Below are 22,373 nucleotides of genomic sequence, written 5' to 3'. Positions count from 1 at the left end.
GTTGTGTGAAGATGGCTGTATGTCTTTTGGGTGGTGGACCATTCTTGATACACACAAGAAACTATTGAGCCTGAAAAACCCACGGACGTTGCAGTTCTTGACACACTCAAACCGGTGTGCCTGGCACCTACTACTATAACCCTTTCAAAGGCACAAATCTGTTGTCTTGTCCATTCACCCACTGAATGGTACACATACACAATCCATGTCTTAATTCCTTCTGTAAAGTGTTTCCTCCCCTTCATCTTTACTGATTGAAGTGCATTTAACAAGTGACATCAATAAGGGATTATAGCTTTCACCTGGATTCACCTGGTCAGTCCAAATCATGGAAAGAGCAGGTGTTCCTAATGTTTTGTACACTCAATGTAAACTTGCTTCTTATCAAGGCAATTTGATTAATTTGCCCGGCTATGCATGTGTATAGTGCATTTAAATGGAGTTTATCTAACATTCCAACTGAATGCAGGTATTGGGGGAAATGTCCACATAGGGGAGTAGTGGGACAGCTCTTCCACCAGTGCTTTGCAGCATGCTCAAATTTTACATACAAACAATGAAGATCAACTTTGGATTGGAATTTGGTCGGATTTAGTACTTAGGGAGGCTCTCTAAATGCCCTCTTTTCTCATTCCAAGATGCCAAAAATGGTCTTAAAATCACTCTGTTTGAACGTTTTTCTTTGATTTTATCACATGCCAGTTGCTGTGTCCAATGCCTGAGGTGAGGGAACATCTGTCAGTGATAGGATGTTATTGAGAGACTTGAGGACAGACAGTGGTGTTGGCCAGCCTAACCGTTTGTCATACTTCCAGGGACACAGAGGCTGGTGTGTGCGTGTGTGTTTGTGTGCATGCGTGAATGCGTCTGTGTGTGTGTCGGGGGCAGAGGTAGTGGACTCAGCCACTGTTTGATCACGACTCCGTTACAAAGTAATGGATTCACACCTGCCGCTCCATTAACCCCCCCAACCCCTCCCAGACACCCACACACACACCACCCATATCCCCCACCCAGCCTACCCATTCACAGCTGGGCCAGTAGTGACATATGGTCTAGGCAGCCTGCAGCATTGCTCAACTCTCCATGCCAGGCCCCCTCTCCTCTCCCTCTCACTCAGATCTATGGCTTTCATTCTCCCTCTACTCACCCACAACTCACCATCCACCCCTCCTTGCAGTGCATGAGCACAGTCATCTGTCTATTTCAGTCTTAGCCACTTCTGCTCCTACTCTTACCTCTGACTACAGTTTGCTGGATGCCGAAATCCAGTACAATTGACCTTCTTGTTAGCTATTAGAATGAACTTATGAATGAGCTTATCTCTGACAACACTCAAGGGAGCCCAGGTCTGCATGCCAGTATTCAATCTTCTTTTCAATTGAATGAAATGCATTGTTGACTCGCACATACAAAAACCAGAATACCCAGAGACAAAAACTCCAGAACAGAAATTGGGAAACACTGCTATACTGCATTACAATTACAGACATTTATAGACAATTAGCATGCTTTCTTGCTCCCTGCAGGTTTCAATGCTAGACCACTGCCCCTGTGTGAGTGTCAGTGCGGGCCCCACATGCCCTTTGTCTGGTCTGCCAGTGTTGTGTGCCAACCTGCCTTGTGTGCCCACTCATGAGCATGGCTACCAGGGACGGTGCCAAGGCCGTGTCAAGTCCCCAGCTGCAGCGCCACTGTCCTAACCAGCCCCCCCCCCCCCCACCCCAATCCAAAACTGCAACGCAGGCTATAAATAGCGCCCAGGTGTTCCCCCTCGCAACCAGAAAGGGCTATGTGTCAGGGTGGGTGTGTGTGCATGTGTGTATGTGTGGTGGGGGTCTTTTCCATACACTTGTTGTGATGAATTGTGTCTGAATGGGGACACGGTGGGGATGAGGGGGGAGCGGGCTAACTGTGTTCAAGTGGACATCATTGTGGAAATTACCATGTTTAACATGTAATTTGTCATGTAATTAACATGTAATTTGTCATGTCATGATAGACTAGTATTTATGTAGGGTGTTTAAGATCAGTTTTGAGTCAGAGTTTAATGTGATCTAAACGGCCTCTCGGCTGCTCTGTGAACTTTTTCCGTTCTTATTCCTAGTCAAAGTCACTACTCTCATTGAGGAAATCGTCAACTCCATGCCTTAGACTCAACTGAAGTCCGGAGAAATGACTTATTGATTAAGTAATACAACACTTAGATTATCATAGCATTTAGCACTTACAGTATACTGTATATTGATCACATTTCTTTATATTACTATTGTATGTGTATCGATACATTTAATTAGATAAGTGCTCTTAAATGCAGGAAGGAGCTCTGGTGCAGCAAGGAAACAGGGTAGAGAAGAGTGGATAGATACATTTAGGGACGTCTCTGAAGTCTTGTGAATGAATATATCAGTTAATTATCCAAAAATATAGCAACTATTACGCTTATGACAGTATAAAAGGCTTGGAGACAGATGGCTCATATTATGAACATGTTAGAGAGTATATCTGTGTTAGAAGGATATTCCGAGAGTGTTATGGTCCAATAATGAAGTAAATTAGATTATATTGAGAAATAACCAAAAATAATGTGAATGTTGTAAACACATGTTAAAATTTGGTCTGACGCATTTTTAACAGTGTGCTCGCAGTGTATCATAAAAAATATATAAACAGCAAAGCAAAGTCTTTCCGTGCTTATAATTGCTCAAATAAAAGGGCAGGCGATAAAGAAACAAGCTTTTATGCATGCGGGTGCTGGACTCATAAAGTTTGGGTGTCTTATAATACATTTTTCATTGAGGAACTCATTCCGTAACTAGCAATATATCTGTCCTCAGCGTAAGATGCATCTCACAACATACTCATTAGTATGCACTAAGAGGAAAATACGAGCATAATCAAATACACACTTGATTTATGTTGTGTGTATCCCTGATTACATTTTTAAAAAGAGGTAAACGTCAACAAAATGAATCCTGCCACCGATAGAGCTGGGAGATGTCTTCCGGCTTACTGGGCTATGGGGGATTGTATGGAGTGCTGTGCTCTGTGCTCTGTGCTGTGCATCCACTAGAAATGTCTAGCGCAGTAGACTGCATGTTATGTATGTTGGGGGGGGGGGGGGTACTGTCGCCTGCAGTGGGTGTATATATGTATTACACTTTTATGTCATCCATATTGTGCTGGAAGCCCTGCTACATGTCTATGATTTTACAGCTGGTCATACGGTTAAATGTCATGTGACCACCCGGTGACCCTCACACACATACAGTACCAGTCAAAAGTTTGGACACACCTACTCATTCCAGGGTTTTTCTTTATTTGTACATTGTACATTGTAGAATAATAGTGAAGACATTAAAACTATGAAATAACACATATGGAATCATATAGTAACCAAAAAAGTGTTAAATACATTTTATATTTGAGATTCTTCAAAGTAGCCACCCTTTGCCTTGATGACAGTGTTGCACACGCTTGGCATTCTCTCAACCAGCTTCATGAGGTAGTCACCTGGAATGCATTTCAATTAATAGGTGTGCCTTTCTTTCCATCTTAATGCGTTTGAGCCAATCAGTTGTGACAAGGTAGGTGTGGTTTACAAAGAGAAACGACAGTCCATCATTACTTTAAGACATGAAGGACAGTCAATCTGGAAAATGTAAGAACTTTGAAAGTTTCTTCAAGTGCAATCACAAAAACCATCAAGCGCAATGATGATACTGGCTCTCATAAGGACCGCCACAGGAAAGGAAGACCCAGAGTTACCTCTGCTGCAGAGGATAAGTTCATTAGAGTTAACTGCACCTTAGATTGCAGCCCAAATAAATGGTTCAGAGTTCAAGTAACAGACACATCTCAACATCTACTGTTCAGAGGAGACTGCGTGAATCAAGCCTTCATGGTCTGAATTCACACACACACACACGATTTTCTTGTTTTTACATTTACAGATAGCAAGGGGCACACTCCAACACTCAGACATAATTTACAAATGAAGCATGTGTGTTTAGTGAGTACGTCAGATAAGATGCAGTAGGGATGACCAGGGATGTTCTCTTGATAAGTGTGTGAATGGACCTATTTCCTGTACTGCTAAGCATTCAAACTAGTACTTTTGGGTGTCAGGGAAAATGTATGAAGAAAAAATAACATAATTATCTTTAGGAATATAGTGAAGTAAAATTAGTACAAAATATAAATAGTAAAGTAAAGTAGAGATACCTCAAAAAACTACTTAAGTAGTACACACACACACACACACACACACACACACACACACACACACACACACACACACACACACACACACACACACACACACACACACACACACACACACACACACAAATCAGTACTATACCATGGATAGCCATATCATATTTAGCTTATGTTGACTGGACTCAATTGTTTTTGGTATCTTTTAGTTTCCACTGTAATCAACTAACCATTAGCATAGGTGATTTGATTCTGTTGAAATGTAGAAGTTGAAATGGTGCTGGAATAGTGGAGGCAGATCCTGTTTTCTTTGTGACTTGCAGTAACTCTCAGTGGTTCTAAATCAATAGTTGTTTAGTGGTCCAAAAATGTGGAAATATTACCTTGCTTGACCATGCTGTAGGTCATGTAACTGTTTGTTACATGCAAAATGCTTTGTGGCCTTCACCGGATAGATGTTGCTCTCTGGTTTTATAATGAAACTAAGGTGTGATTGAATTTATTCTACCACTGTGTCTTCTTATTGTCTCTGCCTTTAGGCCTATATATCACAGTGTCAAGGCATATGAACTAACAGGTTATAGAGCAAACAATGTAATTATCACAACACATAGAGTAGGTTGTAATATGGCTCTTTTTTCCTGGCTTGGCTTCCCCAGTTATTTTTGCCCACGCACCACTACTGCTCAGTGATATACATTTCAAAATACTATCTATTATGGTCTTCAGAAAATATAGCCTTAATGCATTGTGCGTATTGACCTGACCTTGTCTCTCTGTGCACATGCAGGTACACCCTTTGTTGATGCGCGAGCGGCGCTCCGAGTTGCACAGGAACAAGCTGCTGCGGAGGACAGTCAGCGTTCCTGTTGAGGGGAGGCACCATCCAGAGATGGGTGAGTAGGCCATGGGCCCTTATATCTCTCTGAGTTCTTTCTGATAGAAATACAGTCAATAGAATGGGCTTGGAACCTCTGACCATAAAGCACAAATTTAATGTTGTACTTCCTGCTTTTACTTCCTGCTTTACTCTTATGGGGACCCTCGCAATGTTTGCCAGTCCACCCATTATGGCGTCATTGACCTGAATGGTTGAGGCCCGTTCTACTCCTTCTAGTTCTGTGTTTCTGACTCTACCTGTCATGGGCTGCTCTTACCTTTCTCTGCCTCTCTACTTCTTATATTTTGTGATTCTGTATTTCTTACTGACTCTCTGACTCGTTGTCTCTGCCTCGTTGCCTTACTCCACCTCTCTCACTCTGCCTCATGTACAACGTCTCAGCATTGATACACTCCCATCGTTCACATAGGGCAACTCTCCCCACAACAGTCTTGTGGGGATACTGCAATAGGCCACTCACTCCATTTTTGACATGAACCTGTCCAGTTCTGACACAGCACTACTCTCCTATAACGGCACAGGCTACACAGGCCTACTGACTCCAGAAGAGTGATGCTCATCACACTCTAAGCATGTCTATGGTATAGCATATGTTATCCAACAGCCTTCCATTGAGAACCATCTGCAGTGAGAGCCCATCCACCCTGAGGAAATGCCCATACTGAATGGGATGGATGCCCCCCAGGCGGCCAAGGCCCCCCAGGCAGCCCATTAATGAGCTGATTAACAGAAAGCTGTCATGCTGTCATCAGAATTCCACATTTACGGAGTCAGTGTCAAGGGAACTGCTTGTGACACAGTGACCCATTTCAGAAAGACTGTGACCTACTGCATAACTTGGAACTGAGATAAATTGGGATAATCCCAGAGTGAGAGTAGATTGGATACAAGCAAGTGAGTAGATTGGATCCAAGCAAGTGAGTAGATTGGATACAAGCAAGTGAGTAGATTGGATACAAGCAAGTGAGTAGATTGGATCCAAGCAAGTGAGTAGATTGGATCCAAGCAAGTGAGTAGATTGGATACAAGCAAGAGAGTAGATTGGATCCAAGCAAGTGAGTAGATTGGATCCAAGCAAGAGAGTAGATTGGATCCAAGCAAGTGAGTAGATTGGATCCAAGCAAGTGAGTAGATTGGATCCAAGCAAGTGAGTAGATTGGATCCAAGCAAGTGAGTAGATTGGATCCAAGCAAGTGAGTAGATTGGATACAAGCAAGTGAGTAGATTGGATCCAAGCAAGTGAGTAGATTGGATCCAAGCAAGTGAGTAGATTGGATCCAAGCAAGTGAGTAGATTGGATACAAGCAAGAGAGTAGATTGGATACAAGCAAGAGAGTAGATTGGATCCAAGCAAGTGAGTAGATTGGATACAAGCAAGTGAGTAGATTGGATACAAGCAAGTGAGTAGATTGGATACAAGCAAGTGAGTAGATTGGATCCAAGCAAGTGAGTGGATTGGATCCAAGCAAGTGAGTAGATTGGATCCAAGCAAGTGAGTAGATTGGATCCAAGCAAGTGAGTAGATTGGATACAAGCAAGAGAGTAGATTGGATCCAAGCAAGTGAGTAGATTGGATACAAGCAAGTGAGTAGATTGGATACAAGCAAGTGAGTAGATTGGATACAAGTGGATTGGATGAGATAGTGAAAATCCATGTATAAAAAAAATATTTGAAAATACATTTTGACTAGACTTCAAAAAAGAAAAATAGGACACAAAGGCATGGATTCAAAATGACAGGCTAAACCGTCCAATAATATGCAAGATGGAGATAGAGTATCGTTTGCTATGGGGGATGAGGTCCAATAGACCTTCCGATGTTGTCCTCTACTCACTTAAGTGCTTCATTCCAGGGACACATACAGTACAAGTCATAGATTACTCTTGTGTTACAAAAAAAACAAGATTGAATTTGTATGCATCAAATGTGTTTATGTACTGTCTCTATACTTCAAACAAATGTTCAGTTATCATCGTTTTGATAAATGAAGACACTTGACAACAATCCCAGCTGGGTCCTGATGTAATGACCATCTCTGATGAAGACATTTGGCTCTGCATCTATGATTAGGGACGCATAGGATATTTCAATACGCTCTTTGGATTGGATACGGAAAGTTACTCAGACGCAATTAGTCTACTTCCCCATCCACTTCCTTGTATTGCACCTTGAAAGCACGGAAATGGTTAAAGTTGGAGCAATCAACATGCAATTAAGGCATTCATCTTGGTAGATAATTGCAGTGTGCTGTAAATGTGTTATGCAAATATCTATTGTAATTAGAACTTCAACCTAAACCCTATCCACAGAACTTCTGCCTGCAGCCACACAGACCAAACCAAAATGTTTGCTCTGTGTGGAGCTGTCCAAGGTTACTGAAACAGCTCTCATCTTTGGTGGATTTTAGCCCATGTTGGGCCCTCTGTCCATGGTGTTGAAACACCCTATGTACCCTGGACACATTTAGGTACATATAAGGTACAGTAGTTACAATAAGGAGACAAAGGCCTCCCGGGGGGCGCAGAAATTTAAGGCACTGTATCGCAGTGCTGAGGAGCCACTACAGCCTGGGGTTCAAGCAGCACAGCTTGGCGGGTGATGTTTCGAAGGATGCATGTCTTGACCTTCGCCTGTCCTGAGCCCGTTGAGTTGCAGTGATGAGACAAGATCGTAACTACCAATTGGGGAGAAAAAATGGGTAAAAAAATAATTTTATGAAGAAAAAAAAAATGAATAGGGAGACAGATTGTGTGGGGCAGTAGTACAAATAGTGGAGTACCAATAGTGGAGTATAGGGAATCTGGCTTGAATAGCAGTTGCTGCATTATGGTGGAGGTACTGCATCTATACTATGTTGAATTGTTGCAATTGCAGTAGCATGCTTAATGAAAACTATAAACACTATAGAGTAAAAAGTGGTAGTATGTTGTGTACTGCTGCAAAATGTTATATGCCACGTTTCTGAATCATTCAGCCATAAAGGGAAGTTATTGAAACTGTGTAGCTGGGGTTGTTTCTGTACTGTAGCGTGTTTGTGTATTTACTGGCAGGGTAAGTTACATTTGTGTTTACTTGTCCTTTCGAGCAGCTCAAAGAACAGGTCTGACCTTCCACAAAAACCCTGTTTACCACATCAGATGTTAACCAAGTGAAACTCAGGCTGTTTCAAGCAGGCCACCATAGTCCCTGTGCCCAAGGAAGCGACGGTAACCTGCCTAAATGATTACCGCCCCGTAGCACTCACGTCGGTAGCCATGAAGTGCTTTGAAATGCTGGTCATGACTCACATCAACAGTATCCTCCCGGATACCCTAGACCCGATCCAATTCGCATACCGTCCCAACAGATCCACTCCGCACTGCCCTTTCCCACCTGGACAAAAATAACACCTATGTGAGAATGCTGTTCATTGACTATCCCTCAATGTGAGCAAGACAAAGGAGCTGATCGTGGACTGCAGGAAAAGGCACGCTGAACAGGCCCCCATTAACATCTACGGGGCTGTAGTGGAGTGGGTCGAGAGTTTTAAGTTCCTTGGTGTCCACATCACCAACGAACTATCATGGTCCAAACACACCAAGACAGTCGTGAAGAGCGCACGACAAAACCTTTTCCCCCTCAGGAGACTGAAAATATTTGGCATGGGTCCCCAGATCCTCAAAAAGCTGCACCGTCGAGAGCATCCTGACTGGTTGCATCACCGCCTGGTATGGCAACTGCCCGGTATCTGACCGTAAGGCGATACAGAGGGTAGTGCGAACAGCCCAGTACATCACTGGGGCCAAGCTTTCTGCCATCCAGGACCTATATAATAGGCGGTGTCAGAGGAAAGCCCATAAAATTGTCAGAGACTCCAGTCACCCAAGTCATACGCTGTTTTCTCTTCTACTGCATGGCAAGCAGTACAGAGGTGCCAAGTCTAGGACCAAAAGGCTCCTTAACAGCTTCTACCCCCAAGCCCTAAGACTGCTGAACAATTAATCAAATGGCCACCGGACTATTTACATTGACATATTATCTATGCATAGTCACTTCACCCCTACCTACATGTACAAATTACCTCAACTAACCTGTACCCCCACACACTGACTTGGTACCGGTACGACCTCTATACAGCTTCATTATTGTTATTTTATTGTGTTACTTTTTTTCATTTTTACTTTAGTTTATTTTGTAATTGTTTTCTTATCTCTTCTTGAACTGCACTGTTGGTTAAGGGCTTGTAAGTAAGCATTTCACTTGTTGTATTCGGCGCATGTGACAAATAAAGTTTGATATGATTTGATAGAGCAAGGTCAGTGAAGGGACTTGATTATGTATTATAATGAGAGAAACAATCCTTTTAAATCTTTATTGGCACTGAAGTGCACGCTCCTGATCCTATTGAGTTTCTTGCAATAACGTTCAATAACATTCAAAGAGGTGCATTCTGGACTAATAGAAGGAAAAAAAAAATTCTCTCTCTCTTATTAGCCTCATCAAAATTGGATGTGATTAAATGTGTTACATTTTGAAATTGACTTACACCACGGCTGCTCAGTCAATGAGAGGAATCCATGTTATCTGAATGAATTAACCTCAGGCTAAGTCACAACCATAATGTAGCTAGCTAACTGCTTATCTGATTGATAGCCTTTGGCTGAATGGAAATTCAATGTAAAAACATAACGTGTTGTTCGTATTTTCCTCCATTATAAACTTGTGTTCTCCGTCTTCTGGGACAACATTGTCATTTTGATATTTTATTTATAGGAGTTGTTCCACATCCCATCTTAAAGGTACAACACTAGCGTGTATAACTGAACTAATTTCTCCTCCAATAACTTTAAGGAAATTAATCATAAATAATAGTATAAATTATGGATTTTCCCCAGCCTTTTAACTCATTAAAACAACATGCAATGTCTTTGAGGTTCCACCTGGGCCAAAACAACTGTCAGGGTAAGAGTGGAACCCAGAAGTGGTTCATGTTTGCAGCATACTCCAGCAACCACCGCTAACCTATACACCTCAGTACAGTTACCTTCCATTTTTTAAATGTTACCTTTATTTAACTAGACAAGTCAGTTGAGAACAAATTTGTATTTACAATGACGGTTAACTGCCTTGTTCAGGGGCAGAACAACAGATTTTTACCTCGTCAGCTCGGGGATTTGATCTAGCAACCTTTCGGTTACTGGCTCAACGCTCTAACCACTAGGCTGCCTGCCGCCCCAAATGCATGTGCGTAGTTTGTATTCTCTAGCATTATATATTAGATTAGTGAGTCTGTTACTCAGATTTATCTTTGTTTTGAGCAATTCAGCCTCCGTTGACCCCAAATATCTACAGCAACATTACGCAATACGATCCCATTAGCCAACCCCAATTATGCTATTCTCTGTTTGCTTCCACATGGGAATACGAAAGGACACTTCAATATGTTTTAATTGCAGCAGGAAGCATACATAGTACTGTAGCAGTATCAACAACAGTATTGTTCGTTTTAGTGAGACCATTAGTACTATATAAAGTTAACAGTGCAGGATGACAGGTAGCCTGTGAGTCTGTCACTGAGGGAAATGCAAATCCACCCCCAAAGCTGCCGCTTGTATTTGGAGAGATTTGCTGAGTCATCTTGCTGTCTTAATGTTGGAACTCCGAATGAATACAAATGGAGCGCTACTGTAGCTTTGTTTAACGGTTCATGGACATGAGCAGGGGAACATTCACTGGGGAAAGGGGCAGAGAGAGAGAGAGAGAGAGAGAGAGAGAGAGAGAGAGAGATGATTAATGGAATTGTGTGCTCACTAAGCTAGAATCAATACTGTTTTCTGGCAACATTTTACATCGCTGTTCCCACACTTCTTCGAAATGACATATAGCTACTTCATGTGGAACAACTAATCAAATTATATTTCACTTAAAAGGAAGATTGTAGAATTATTCTTCCAACTAAAGGTCCCAATACGACATGCTGTATCACTTTACATTTATATTTTGGGAGAAATTTATATTTTAATCGAATTTGACCGAAGTCAGGTCGGAAAAGCGTTCGGAAATGTGACATGAAGCGGAGCACTACAGGAGTAGGAGCGAAACCGCAGTCCACATAAAACAGTGAAGACCCATATCATACAGAGTCCTATTATTGTTTAAAATATATATTTTGGCACTCTGAATAAAGCCAATTTATCATCTGACCATATCATGTGATTTTTTACTCTGTATCAGCTCATTAAAAAAAGAAACACTAATACAGCTCGCATTCTTTTAGCATAGCCCATTTCCACCCCTGGCTTGCCCCTACTAGCTAACCACTAGCAGCCTTGAAACACATCACTTATTAGCAGTTCAGCACATCAGCATTTCTCGTACTGTTACACAAAACCAAGATAAACCTTTACCATCATAGTAGACATTGAACATCTATAAACGAACTGGCTAAAACTCTGTTGTTGGCCGCTTGTAGCTACAGCTAATTCCATGCTAACCTGAGTGCTACTACTAGCAGCAGTAAACCCAGGTATAATGACTAAAACAAACATTGACTACCATGATATCCTGCAAAAAAGATGAGGCAGTTCAGTGTGTACTGCCGCCACCAACAGGCAGTTCCCTTCTTGACGTCAACGCCATAATGTTTTGTTGGTATAGGAGTTTCTAATAAATGTAATTCAAATTGCAAAATATGTGTATAGTTTTTTTAATCAACTTTTGCATAAAGAACTTTTGCATAAGATGGAATATCATCAATCTACATTGTTAGGTTTGTGGAAATATATTGTGCAACCTTCCCTTTAATATGCGTAACAACCAGCAGTGTAGAGAGTGCTACTACACAGTAAATATGTATTCCTTGGGGCTGTATATTATTGAAAAATTAGGCAAATGTGATTTAAAGATAACGTTTTTATAATCAACATCTTAGCTACAATACATTTTTCAAGACGGGTCTTTTAGAATCCTCTATGTAATTGAAATGTTGACAAAAATAGTACCCCTTTAATAACTGATTACTGATCAATTTATCAATTACTAGGTACCAGAAATAACATGTTAAGAAATGGAGTGAAGCCCCATTGTAAATACCATGCATCAACTGGAAAATTCACTGCTCAAAAAAATAAAGGGAACACTTAAACAACACAATGTAACTCCAAGTCAATCACACTTCTGTGAAATCAAACTGTCCACTTAGGAAGCAACACTGATTGACAATAAATTCCACATGCTGTTGTGCAAATGGAATAGACAAAAGGTGGAAATTATAGGCAATTAGCAAGACACCCCCAAAAAAGGAGTGATTCTGCAGGTGGTGACCACAGACCACTTCTCAGTTCCTATGCTTCCTGGCTGATGTTTTGGTCACTTTTGAATGCTGGCGGTGCTCTCACTCTAGTGGTAGCATGAGACGGAGTCTACAACCCACACAAGTGGCTCAGGTAGTGCAGTTCATCCAGGATGGCACATCAATGCGAGCTGTGGCAAAAAGGTTTGCTGTGTCTGTCAGCGTAGTGTCCAGAGCATGGAGGCGCTACCAGGAGACAGGCCAGTACATCAGGAGACGTGGAGGAGGCCGTAGGAGGGCAACAACCCAGCAGCAGGACCGCTACCTCCGCCTTTGTGCAAGGAGGTGCACTGCCAGCGCCCTGCAAAATGACCTCCAGCAGGCCACAAATGTGCATGTGTCTGCTCAAACGGTCAGAAACAGACTCCACGAGGGTGGTATGAGGGCCCGACGTCCACAGGTGGGGGTTGTGCGTACAGCCCAACACCGTGCAGGACGTTTGGCATTTGCCAGAGAACACCAAGATTGGCAAATTCGCCACTGGCGCCTTGTGCTCTTCACAGAGGAAAGCAGGTTCACACTGAGCACATGAGCACATGTGACAGACGTGACAGAGTCTGGAGATGCCGTGGAGAACGTTCTGCTGCCTGCAACATCCTCCAGCATGACCGGTTTGGCGATGGGTCAGTCATGGTGTGGGGTGGCATTTCTTTGTGGGGCCGCACAGCCCTCCATGTGCTCGCCAGAGGTAGCCTGACTGCCATTAGGTACCGAGATGAGATCCTCAGACCCCTTGTGAGACCATATGCTGACACATGCACATTTGTGGCCTGCTGGAGGTCATTTTGCAGGGCTCTGGCAGTGCACCTCCTTGCACAAAGGCGGAGGTAGCGGTCCTGCTGCTGGGTTGTTGCCCTCCTACGGCCTCCTCCACGTCTCCTGATGTACTGGCCTGTCTCCTGGTAGCGCCTCCATGCTCTGGACACTACGCTGACAGACACAGCAAACCTTTTTGCCACAGCTCGCATTGATGTGCCATCCTGGATGAACTGCACTACCTGAGCCACTTGTGTGGGTTGTAGACTCCGTCTCATGCTACCACTAGAGTGAGAGCACCGCCAGCATTCAAAAGTGACCAAAACATCAGCCAGGAAGCATAGGAACTGAGAAGTGGTCTGTGGTCACCACCTGCAGAATCACTCCTTTTTTGGGGGTGTCTTGCTAATTGCCTATAATTTCCACCTTTTGTCTATTCCATTTGCACAACAGCATGTGAAATGTATTGTCAATCAGTGTTGCTTCCTAAGTGGACAGTTTGATTTCACAGAAGTGTGATTGACTTGGAGTTACATTGTGTTGTTTAAGTGTTCCCTTTATTTTTTTGAGCAGTGTAGCTTTTTATGCAGAGCAGCTATGTAAATGTCGACGTTATGTAACATCAAGTGCTCACATATCCTGTGATATATCCTGAGGATGAAATCGAGCAATAACAATAACAGCAGTAGCAGCACAGCTCCTGGTTTGACTGGCAGTTGTCCATGGGTCTCTTGTGTAGGCTGGTTTCCCTTCCTCAGCCCTGAGTGTGTTAGTCAGCTTTCATACATTGGTTGGCTGTAGTCTTAAAAGACCTCATCTCTCTGCAGTGAGACTAGGGTCAGGGATTTACTGCCACTTTCTTCAACTTCAATTAAAATCAGTCTCAAATAGCCACCTGTCCCTTTAAATAGATAGACATCGGCACGCAAACAAACGCCTGTTTCAAATAAACACCGGGTCTAAATTATTTGTTTACGAGGTTACCATGGACACAGCTCTAATTTTCCCACAGTCATCTGCATTACATTTTTAAATGTTTTATTCTATCATCGTTGCTAGCCATGGCGACACCTAAAAGAAAACACATCAAATTCAAGCTAACAGTGATCAAATTCGCAGAGCAAAATTCAGGCGAGGCAACAGCCAGACATTTTGGAATTAATTCAAAAAGAGTGAGAAACTGGCTGTCAAAAAGTTGAACTTCAACGTTTGTCTGAGGTGGATCAGAAGAGGGCGAGACTGCAAGATGGGGGGAGGAAAAATGTCCTTGAGTGGCCCAGCCAGAGCCCGGACTTGAACCTGATCCAATATCTTTAGAGAGACCTGAAAATAGCTGAAAGAGCTTGAGAGGATCTGCAGAGAAGAATGGGAGAAACTCCCCAAATACAGGTGTGCCAAGCTTGTAGTGTCATACCCAAGAGGACTCGAGATTGTAATCACTGCAAAAGGTGCTGCAGCAAAGTACTGAGTAAAGTGTCTGAATACTTATGTGAATGTGATATGTTAAAAAAAATAATAATACATTTGCTAAAATGTCTAAAAACCTGTTTATGCTTTGTCATTATTGGGTATTGTGTAGATTGATGAGGGGAAAAATATTATTTAATACATTTTAGAATAAGGCTGTAACCTAACAAAATGTGGAAAAGGTCAAGGGGTCTGAATACTTTCTAAAGGCACTGTATAGACCAGGCCTGGGCAATTCCAGTCCTCGGGGGCCTGATTGGTGACACATTTTTCTCCATTCCTAGCAAACACAGCTGATTTTAACTAATTGCATTTTTAACTGAAGATCATGATTAGTTGATTATTGGAATCAGGTGTGTTAGCTGGGGCTGGGGAAAAAAGTGTGACACCAATCAGACCCCCATGGACTGGAGTTGCCCAGGCCTGGTATAGACCACGGTCAAGATCAAATTGCATGGGTCAAATTGCGGGTCAAATTGACCCAGAACGTCATGGATGTCACTATTCCGGTAGCGGGTCTAATTTAATTGTAAAACATGTAATTATGTGACCTACCGAGTGGCGAAGCGGTCTAAGGCACTGCATCACAGTGCTAGAAGTGTTAATACGGACCCAGGTTCATTTCCGGGTTGTGCAATAACTGGCCGTGGCTCGGGTTAGGGGAGGGTTTGGCCGGTGGGGCTTTACTTGGCTCATTGTGCTCCTTGTGGCGGGCCGGGTGCCTGCGGGCTGACCCCTGGTCACCAGTGTTTCCTCCGACACATTGGTGTGGCTGGCTTCTGGGTTAAGGAGCGCGGTTAGGTGAGTCATGTTTCGGGGGATGCATGACTCCACCTTCGCCTCGCCTGAACAAAAAAGTATAATTGTGTTTTACAAGTTTGAGACCCATACTTAGGAAAGTAGATGAACGGTCATTGGTGGAAGAATTACATTAATTCGTATTTTTGTGATTTTCAAACTCTAAGGGAAGTGTTAAATTGACAATAGTCTGGTGGGTGAGACTATTATCAATTGTTAAATTGTATATGAAGAATCTGATAAACAGTGCAGCTTGGAATTGACATAGAGGCAGGGAAACAAAACGTCCCAAAAAGTGACTTCTGCAAATTCTCCTACAGAGTCACAAGCAGGTAAGACGTGTTGACAGGGATGGACTGATGGGCTAGGAATGAAAAATGGCCCTGGACTTTTTGACTCAGACTGGCACACCAAAACCCACCCAGCTATACACCACCACCCACACCACCCACACAACCCACGTCACACTTTATGTAAACAAGATTACTGAACAATATTTATAACAATAACTTTAGTAAAATATATGTAAAATAGGAGGAGACTGGCTCTGGCACTGGCAGCAAGGTGGCAAGAATCTCTGGAACCATCTGACCAGTAAAATAAATAACACAGGAAGAAATGTGTTGGTGAAAAGACTGCTGAGTAGGCAAGTCATAGAATAAAAATAAAATAAACATATTTCCTACCTCCTTAAATTTGCAATTTCTGCAGCAGCTCACTTCTCCTAGCAATGCAATCTATAAACAGTTCACTGTCCAGGGCCATTAAAACATCTTGCTCAGTAGCCATGAGCATAAAAGCCGCCAGGTGATGTTGCGATAGAGTGCTCCTGAGCCTACTCTTGATGAACTTCAGAGTAGAGAAGCTCCGCTCGCCAGCTACCTGGGTTACTGACAGGGTAAGTAGGATCTTGTAAGCAAGGCCCAGGATGTGGTATGCGTCGTCAACAGGTTGTACTGACTAAGAATACAGTAGCAACACACTGGACAGTCCTTGCAAGATGAACAGCTCTTGTTCACCATCTCCATCTTGTCCTCATTTCCTTCAGGTCCATGATCCTCCATAGTCCTGGTTGTGTATTCTTCAAATCCCGATTGTTTTAACCTAGTCCACTGTTCTGCCAGACTCATGAGCTCACTCTGTAAATTGAAACACCGTTGCTCTGCTGTCAAATTTGATCAAACATTTGCTTAGTTCTTGAAGGGCTGTCTGTGGAAGGCCACTGGCACTGGATGTTAGCTGACTATAGTTTTTAGGGTCTGGAAGAGCCATGTCGGCATGCAAAGTGCCATTACTCAGAAATTGCCGATGGATGCCATCTATAACTATATCCAAAATTTGATTATGGACACCAATCCTGTATGCACTCTCTGCCCCAGTAAAAGTCTCATCTTGTGCCATCTCTCCAGGCATGGTTTTCTTCTTTCAAGCCCTTTTCATTGGCAGAGTGGTTTCTAACTCCAGCTCTGTTTCCTCATCCCGTTCCTGCAACTTCCTGTTGGCCCACTGAACAAATGTGTCTGAAGCTGCCTTGACATTTTCAAAATCTCTTGCCATCCCTTTCAGCTGCTCCTCTGTAGACACAACCATACGGTGCGCACACAGAATGTCCATTCTATTTGTTTGAAGATATGTTGAGACTGGTGAGGTGACCTGAAATATTCTGAGGAGTAGCTGAGCTGGAAGTATTGATTCATACTTCCGCATCCCCTCAATATATCCTTGTGCTTTGACCCGTGCAGTAGTGGTGATGTTTTTCTGATCTCGTATGGTTGAAAGTGTGAGAAGAACATCAACATACAGACCCTCATCTGGATTTCCAGAACCTCCAAAGACCTTCTTTAAGGCACTGTATTTAGCCCACCAGCGTGTCTCTCCAATTGGAGCAAGACGTCTGTGTCTTGGGTCCTTGCTCTCCTTCTCCCAAATGTTCACCCTCTGGTAGGATTCACCGAAGAACACAGCTATGTTGTTGAAGAGAGAAAAAAGTGACCCACTTGCCAAGACACTCTCTGTTGTGTCTGCCAAAACAAGGTTCAAAATGTGTGCAAAGCACCACACATGATTGATGGACTTTGCAGAGAGGAGGGCAGAGAAGCCTTTATACTGGCCTTGCATACTGGAGGCTCCATCAGTGGAATTGCCAATGCGCTTGCTGATGTCAAGCTTCATGTTTTCCAGTACTTCACTCAATACCTGGACAAAGTATTGTCCATTGTCCAGTGGATGCCTCGCATTTCACCACAGCCACAAGCCTCTCTTGGATGACGTTCGTCACATATCTGACTCTGACAGAGCATCGGTCTTGTGTTGTAATGTCCTGCGTAGTGTCAATCTGGACTGAAAATATACCAGCTTCCTGGATTTCACTTGCTATGGTGGCCTGTATTGTGTGTTGGATGGTGGTAATGACGTTATCGATGGTAGTCTTTGATAATAGAGTGATTAGAGAGCCTCTGCCCCCTCTTGACCCAGACTCATGCAGTTTTTTGCTTTTCTCTATGCAGGCAGTGAGATGCTCTTTCATACACAGGTCATACTTTCCCAGCAGAATGATCATCTCTCAAAAGCTGCCATGGTCAATGCTGCTGTCATCTAGCGTATAAGCTGCTTCAGACTGCAGGCCTCTGTAGATCAGACCTCTCTTGCCTATGACTTTAACAACATCTATAATGCGCTCTAGCACTTGCCTTCTTCTGCGCACCTGCTCTCCATGAGCAGACATCTGACTGCCGATGAAAAAGCTCTCAATGTTACCTTTGGAGGACCTTAGAAAGTAGGCCTTAGCATATCCTCTATGCATAACGCTCTTTTCATGCTCTCCCACTCTCTGATGGATATGCTTGTAGTCTGACATTCCATTCATGAAAGGGCTGTTCTCTGTGGGCTTTGCAAATGCCATACAAATTAAGCAGAATAAAGCATGGTTCTCTTCACTGTATGACAGCCACTTCGAGTTGGTCCCATCTTTACAAAAGAAAACCTTCTGCACCACAGACTTTTCACACTTTTGTTGGGGGTGGAAACTAAAAAACATATCTAGGTCCCCTGACTTCGGCCTCTTAAAATAATAAAAAATTTGTGTGGCAGTCAGTGGCATCCTGGCTCTGGCTCAATCTACATCTGTCCACTGCAGATGCACTATCCTCAACCTGGATGAGTAATTAGTATATATTAGTATATTAGTATAATATTTGAATGTTAAATAAAAAGTATAATGTTAATATAATAGTATAATGTTAGTATAATATTAATATATGAATTATATAATGTTAGTAGATTCATATAATTTCATATAATAGTATACTATATACCACTAGTATAATATTAATTCCAATTGGGCAGTACAGCAGTTTAAGAAATACACAACCAATATTTCAAATTTTTGTAGGTTTTGTTCCATCATTAAATTCCTGTGCAATAAAAATGGTCTACATTGGTGGTTAGTCTCTAATTTGTTAATGCTAAGTACTAATGTCAATAATCATAACCATTCATGCATAACAATGAGTTCAACATTTTGAAAGTTTGCTGTGGCACGTCAACCTTTTTTTACTGTCCCGCCCAATCCAGGCTGTGATTGGTCGGTTCACGAAAAGTGACATTGACGAGCGCTTGTTTCAACAAAAGGCACCTGATATAGCTAAATAGCCAGCTAGCCAAACCCAAACATTGCTTATCTTATCCCTATTGTCTTCTGCCTTACCGCTTCAGCTGTAACAGTTGAATGGGTATCGCTGGGCTCAATGGGCTGCTCTCTCTGCTCTCTCTCCTCTCTGCTGCCAGTGTCTTCAGGCTCACTAGGCTGACATGATTGACTGGTAATGGCGCCAAATTAATAATTTGTTATTTTAAAACATTTGGCTGCATCAGCCTCAAGGGACTTCAACCTCTTCTCTCTCCGCTTTTCAGCACCACCTTTACGTTTTCCTCTTTTTGTTTGTCCATCTTGCTCCACTGCACTATATATCCAAGTGTCTCCACTTAAGAGAGATGGGAAAGGGGCGGGGCTCAGGTAAAGTTAGAATGGACTGGACCAAAAGTAATTGGCTGGGAGAGAGAGGCTGACAGATGTAATACCCAGCCGCAGTGTTTTTGGCCCGGCAGCCCACTCGCCCGGGCCAGTCAGACACACAGCACTTGGTTATTTTTATTTAAGTGGGGGCTGGGGTTATTTATATATTGCGTTGCATCGGCCCTAATTGTCAAGCGGAAAATTCCCGGTGCTCCAGATGGCCAGTCCGTCATTGCGTGTTGATGTCTATATAGTATCAGAAAGTTTCCAAATGACCTATTCTTGCCAAGCAACTCTTAAAAATTACCCGTTGAGCTGTTTTTCAAAATACAACTTTTTGGCAGAATTACTGTGATTACTGTCAACACTCAAAGCACTTATATTTCAACTGAAAATATGCCATTCAGTTTTTTATGCATTTTCTTAAATGTATAATGTTCCTTAAGACCTCCAGAGGACCATGACACAATGTCCCAAGAACGTCTTAGAAATGTCTTTGGGGACACCAGGAACTACACAAATCCTCCAGGGGACCTGACACAATGTATTAAGATTTTTCAGGGGAACCTTCAGGGGTCAAACCTGGAGCTATAAAAAGGTCCCCCAGAGAGCGTTTCCTTGGGGCCATTGCACACTAGTAAAATGAAAGTCGTGAGCACGTCTGAGAAAGGTCCTGACATGGTCCTCAGTGACGTCCTGGGAACTAGACAAAAGTACCCCAAAGAACGTTCCCTTGGGACCATCACGCAACATTCTAAGAAGGTCAATGGGATAACATTGCGCTGAGACCCTTTAGGGACCTAATATTAATGTCGCCGAATGTCCTCAGGTCATCTCCTGTTTGCTGGGATATAAACTAGAACAGTGGTCACCAACCTTTCCTTTGTTGAGATCACTTTCTGAGTCAAAATGCAAGCCGAGTGCAATTCTCTGCTGGGCACGGGAGATCAAGTGCGCCTATAATGTAGCCTTTTGTGTGATGTCAATTAAATTATCTATAGCCTATAGGGCCTATCAGTGAATGGCAAAATAAGTATAGGGCAAAGTTATATTTCCAATGAAATGAACACACCTAAAAATGATTATTTCACGCATTTGACTATTTTCATATATAGTAAGAGAGGTCTGATTTTCTCCATGTAGGCCCTTATATTTCAAAACTCGAGTCTCAATCTAAGTCTGTGGTGACCCGTCATTCAGGACAGATGGGGGCAGAGCCTGTTTTGAGCCCCACCTGTTTAGTTAAAAAAAATATATGTTTTGCATGTTATCTTGGCATTAATACGTGTCACATATCAGTTTGCATACAATGTAAACAAAATCGAAGTTCAAGGAACTGTCTGTAGATGTCCAACATAGAATTGTGATGAGGCCAGTGGCGACCCGTCATTCAGGGAAGGTGAGTTAATAAAGCCGCATATAAACATGGTCTCTTTTTTGCATTCTTGAGTAAGGCAGCTCCAAAACACAGGTGTTTCAGCCTAGCTCAGTGCTTTCTGTGGAGGGACAGCCAGTGGAAAATACAGAGTTTAAGGGTTGGTAATCTTCTCTAGTTGCACCTTGATTGGCTCAGTGTTTTGTCACTCATGGGAACACTATTTCATCTCAAAATCTACAGGGAGAGCTAGAAAATTTAAGCCCCCTTGGGTGCTGTCATAGATTTACATTAGAAGTGCCCATCCAAGAAGGCTCAAGGTCATTGGCCACAGATAAAATTACATCAAATCACATTATATCTACTGTAGCTTTGATTGGACTGATCATGCCAACATCATACTTTCAAAATCTTAGCTAGCAAGCTAGAGAAAACAGTCATCATCATCCATCACGTCAACAATCTACTGGCAAATCCTTTTCAATCCTTGTCTCATATGAAGAGAAATTATATTTATAAAACGTATCGGTGCTCATCGGCCATTGGACATAAACATGACACAACAAGTTGGAAATCACAAATTCAACAATGAGTGGTTTGGAAGGAATCAGTGGCTGACTGCAAGCGTTGCAAAGCAATCACTATTTTGCTTACCCTGCCTGCTATTCGGTGGAGAGGGTGTGTGGTCCAAGTCTGGGTTTACGGGTCTCTTTTCCAAGCTTAAAAGGATAAACATTCACACACAACACCATGGGCCCAAAAAGGTTGAATACTTTGGCCATGCTGTCAATCCAGCATGACTTCTGCCGCGTTCAAAACAACTTGAAATTGAACGTTTTGAACGGTTATCCAATACGGAATTTCAAGTCGGGAACTCGGGCCTCTTTCTAGAGCGCCAACCTGAAGGTCACTGATGTCATGCCTGTTTTAGAGAAATGTCATCATCGAATATTGTAAGAGCTTTCATTGTCTGCTTATACAGTATGCCCCCTTTATTTATCCTACGGTTCTGACATGGTGTACAGGGAGAATACTGTAAGAATGGCCCATGTTCTGAATTCTGTTGCTGTACATTTCAAAAGTTCTGATATGTAGTTATATTGACAACGTCGGTCTTAGCTGTCTCGTTAATGTCTTAATCAAAATTATGGATGGCCTCTTATCCGCTCATCGTTCCCTTGTGCTCTGGTTTGTACATCTCAATTGCCAGTAGAAACCACATTTGTTTAAGCAAGTCAGCCAGTAAATGAGGTTGAATGAATTGTTTCGCTGCTCGACAAGGCTCTGCTGATAGCCAGGTGTAGTGGTGGTAAATCACCCCATAGTGGTGAAAAGAAAGCTCTGCTGTTGGGACATTTTTATGTAGGCCCTAACAGTTTGTGGGCACCGTTTGTCACTGTTATAGTGCAATTAATGTATTGTTTAGTGTTGTGTTATGTAGTGGCTTAGCTGGCATGCATTAAAAAAATAAAAATGTGCTTGCCCCAACAAGATTTACATGCTAAAATCGCC

At 42.6% G+C, this 22,373-nt stretch overlaps 1 protein-coding gene across 12 annotated transcripts in view; it reads left to right on the top strand.

Moving 5' to 3' along the window:
- Positions 1-22,373, top strand: part of LOC129837290 (ras/Rap GTPase-activating protein SynGAP-like) — a 109,110-nt gene that overhangs the window by 28,433 nt on the left and 58,304 nt on the right. For all 12 annotated transcript variants that reach the window (XR_008756700.1, XR_008756699.1, XM_055903328.1 and 9 more), the window contains one exon: positions 5,009-5,114. Coding sequence is in view for 10 of the 12 variants with exons in the window: in XM_055903328.1 (XP_055759303.1) it covers positions 5,009-5,114 (106 nt within the window). In the remaining 2 variants the exon portion in view is untranslated. The remainder of the gene's footprint in view (positions 1-5,008; positions 5,115-22,373) is intronic.

This window comes from Salvelinus fontinalis, chromosome 38, assembly GCF_029448725.1.
Source record: "Salvelinus fontinalis isolate EN_2023a chromosome 38, ASM2944872v1, whole genome shotgun sequence".
Lineage (NCBI taxonomy): Eukaryota > Metazoa > Chordata > Actinopteri > Salmoniformes > Salmonidae > Salvelinus > Salvelinus fontinalis.
The sequence above is the reverse complement of the archived record's forward strand: the minus strand, read 5'-3'. Positions and strand labels throughout refer to the sequence as shown.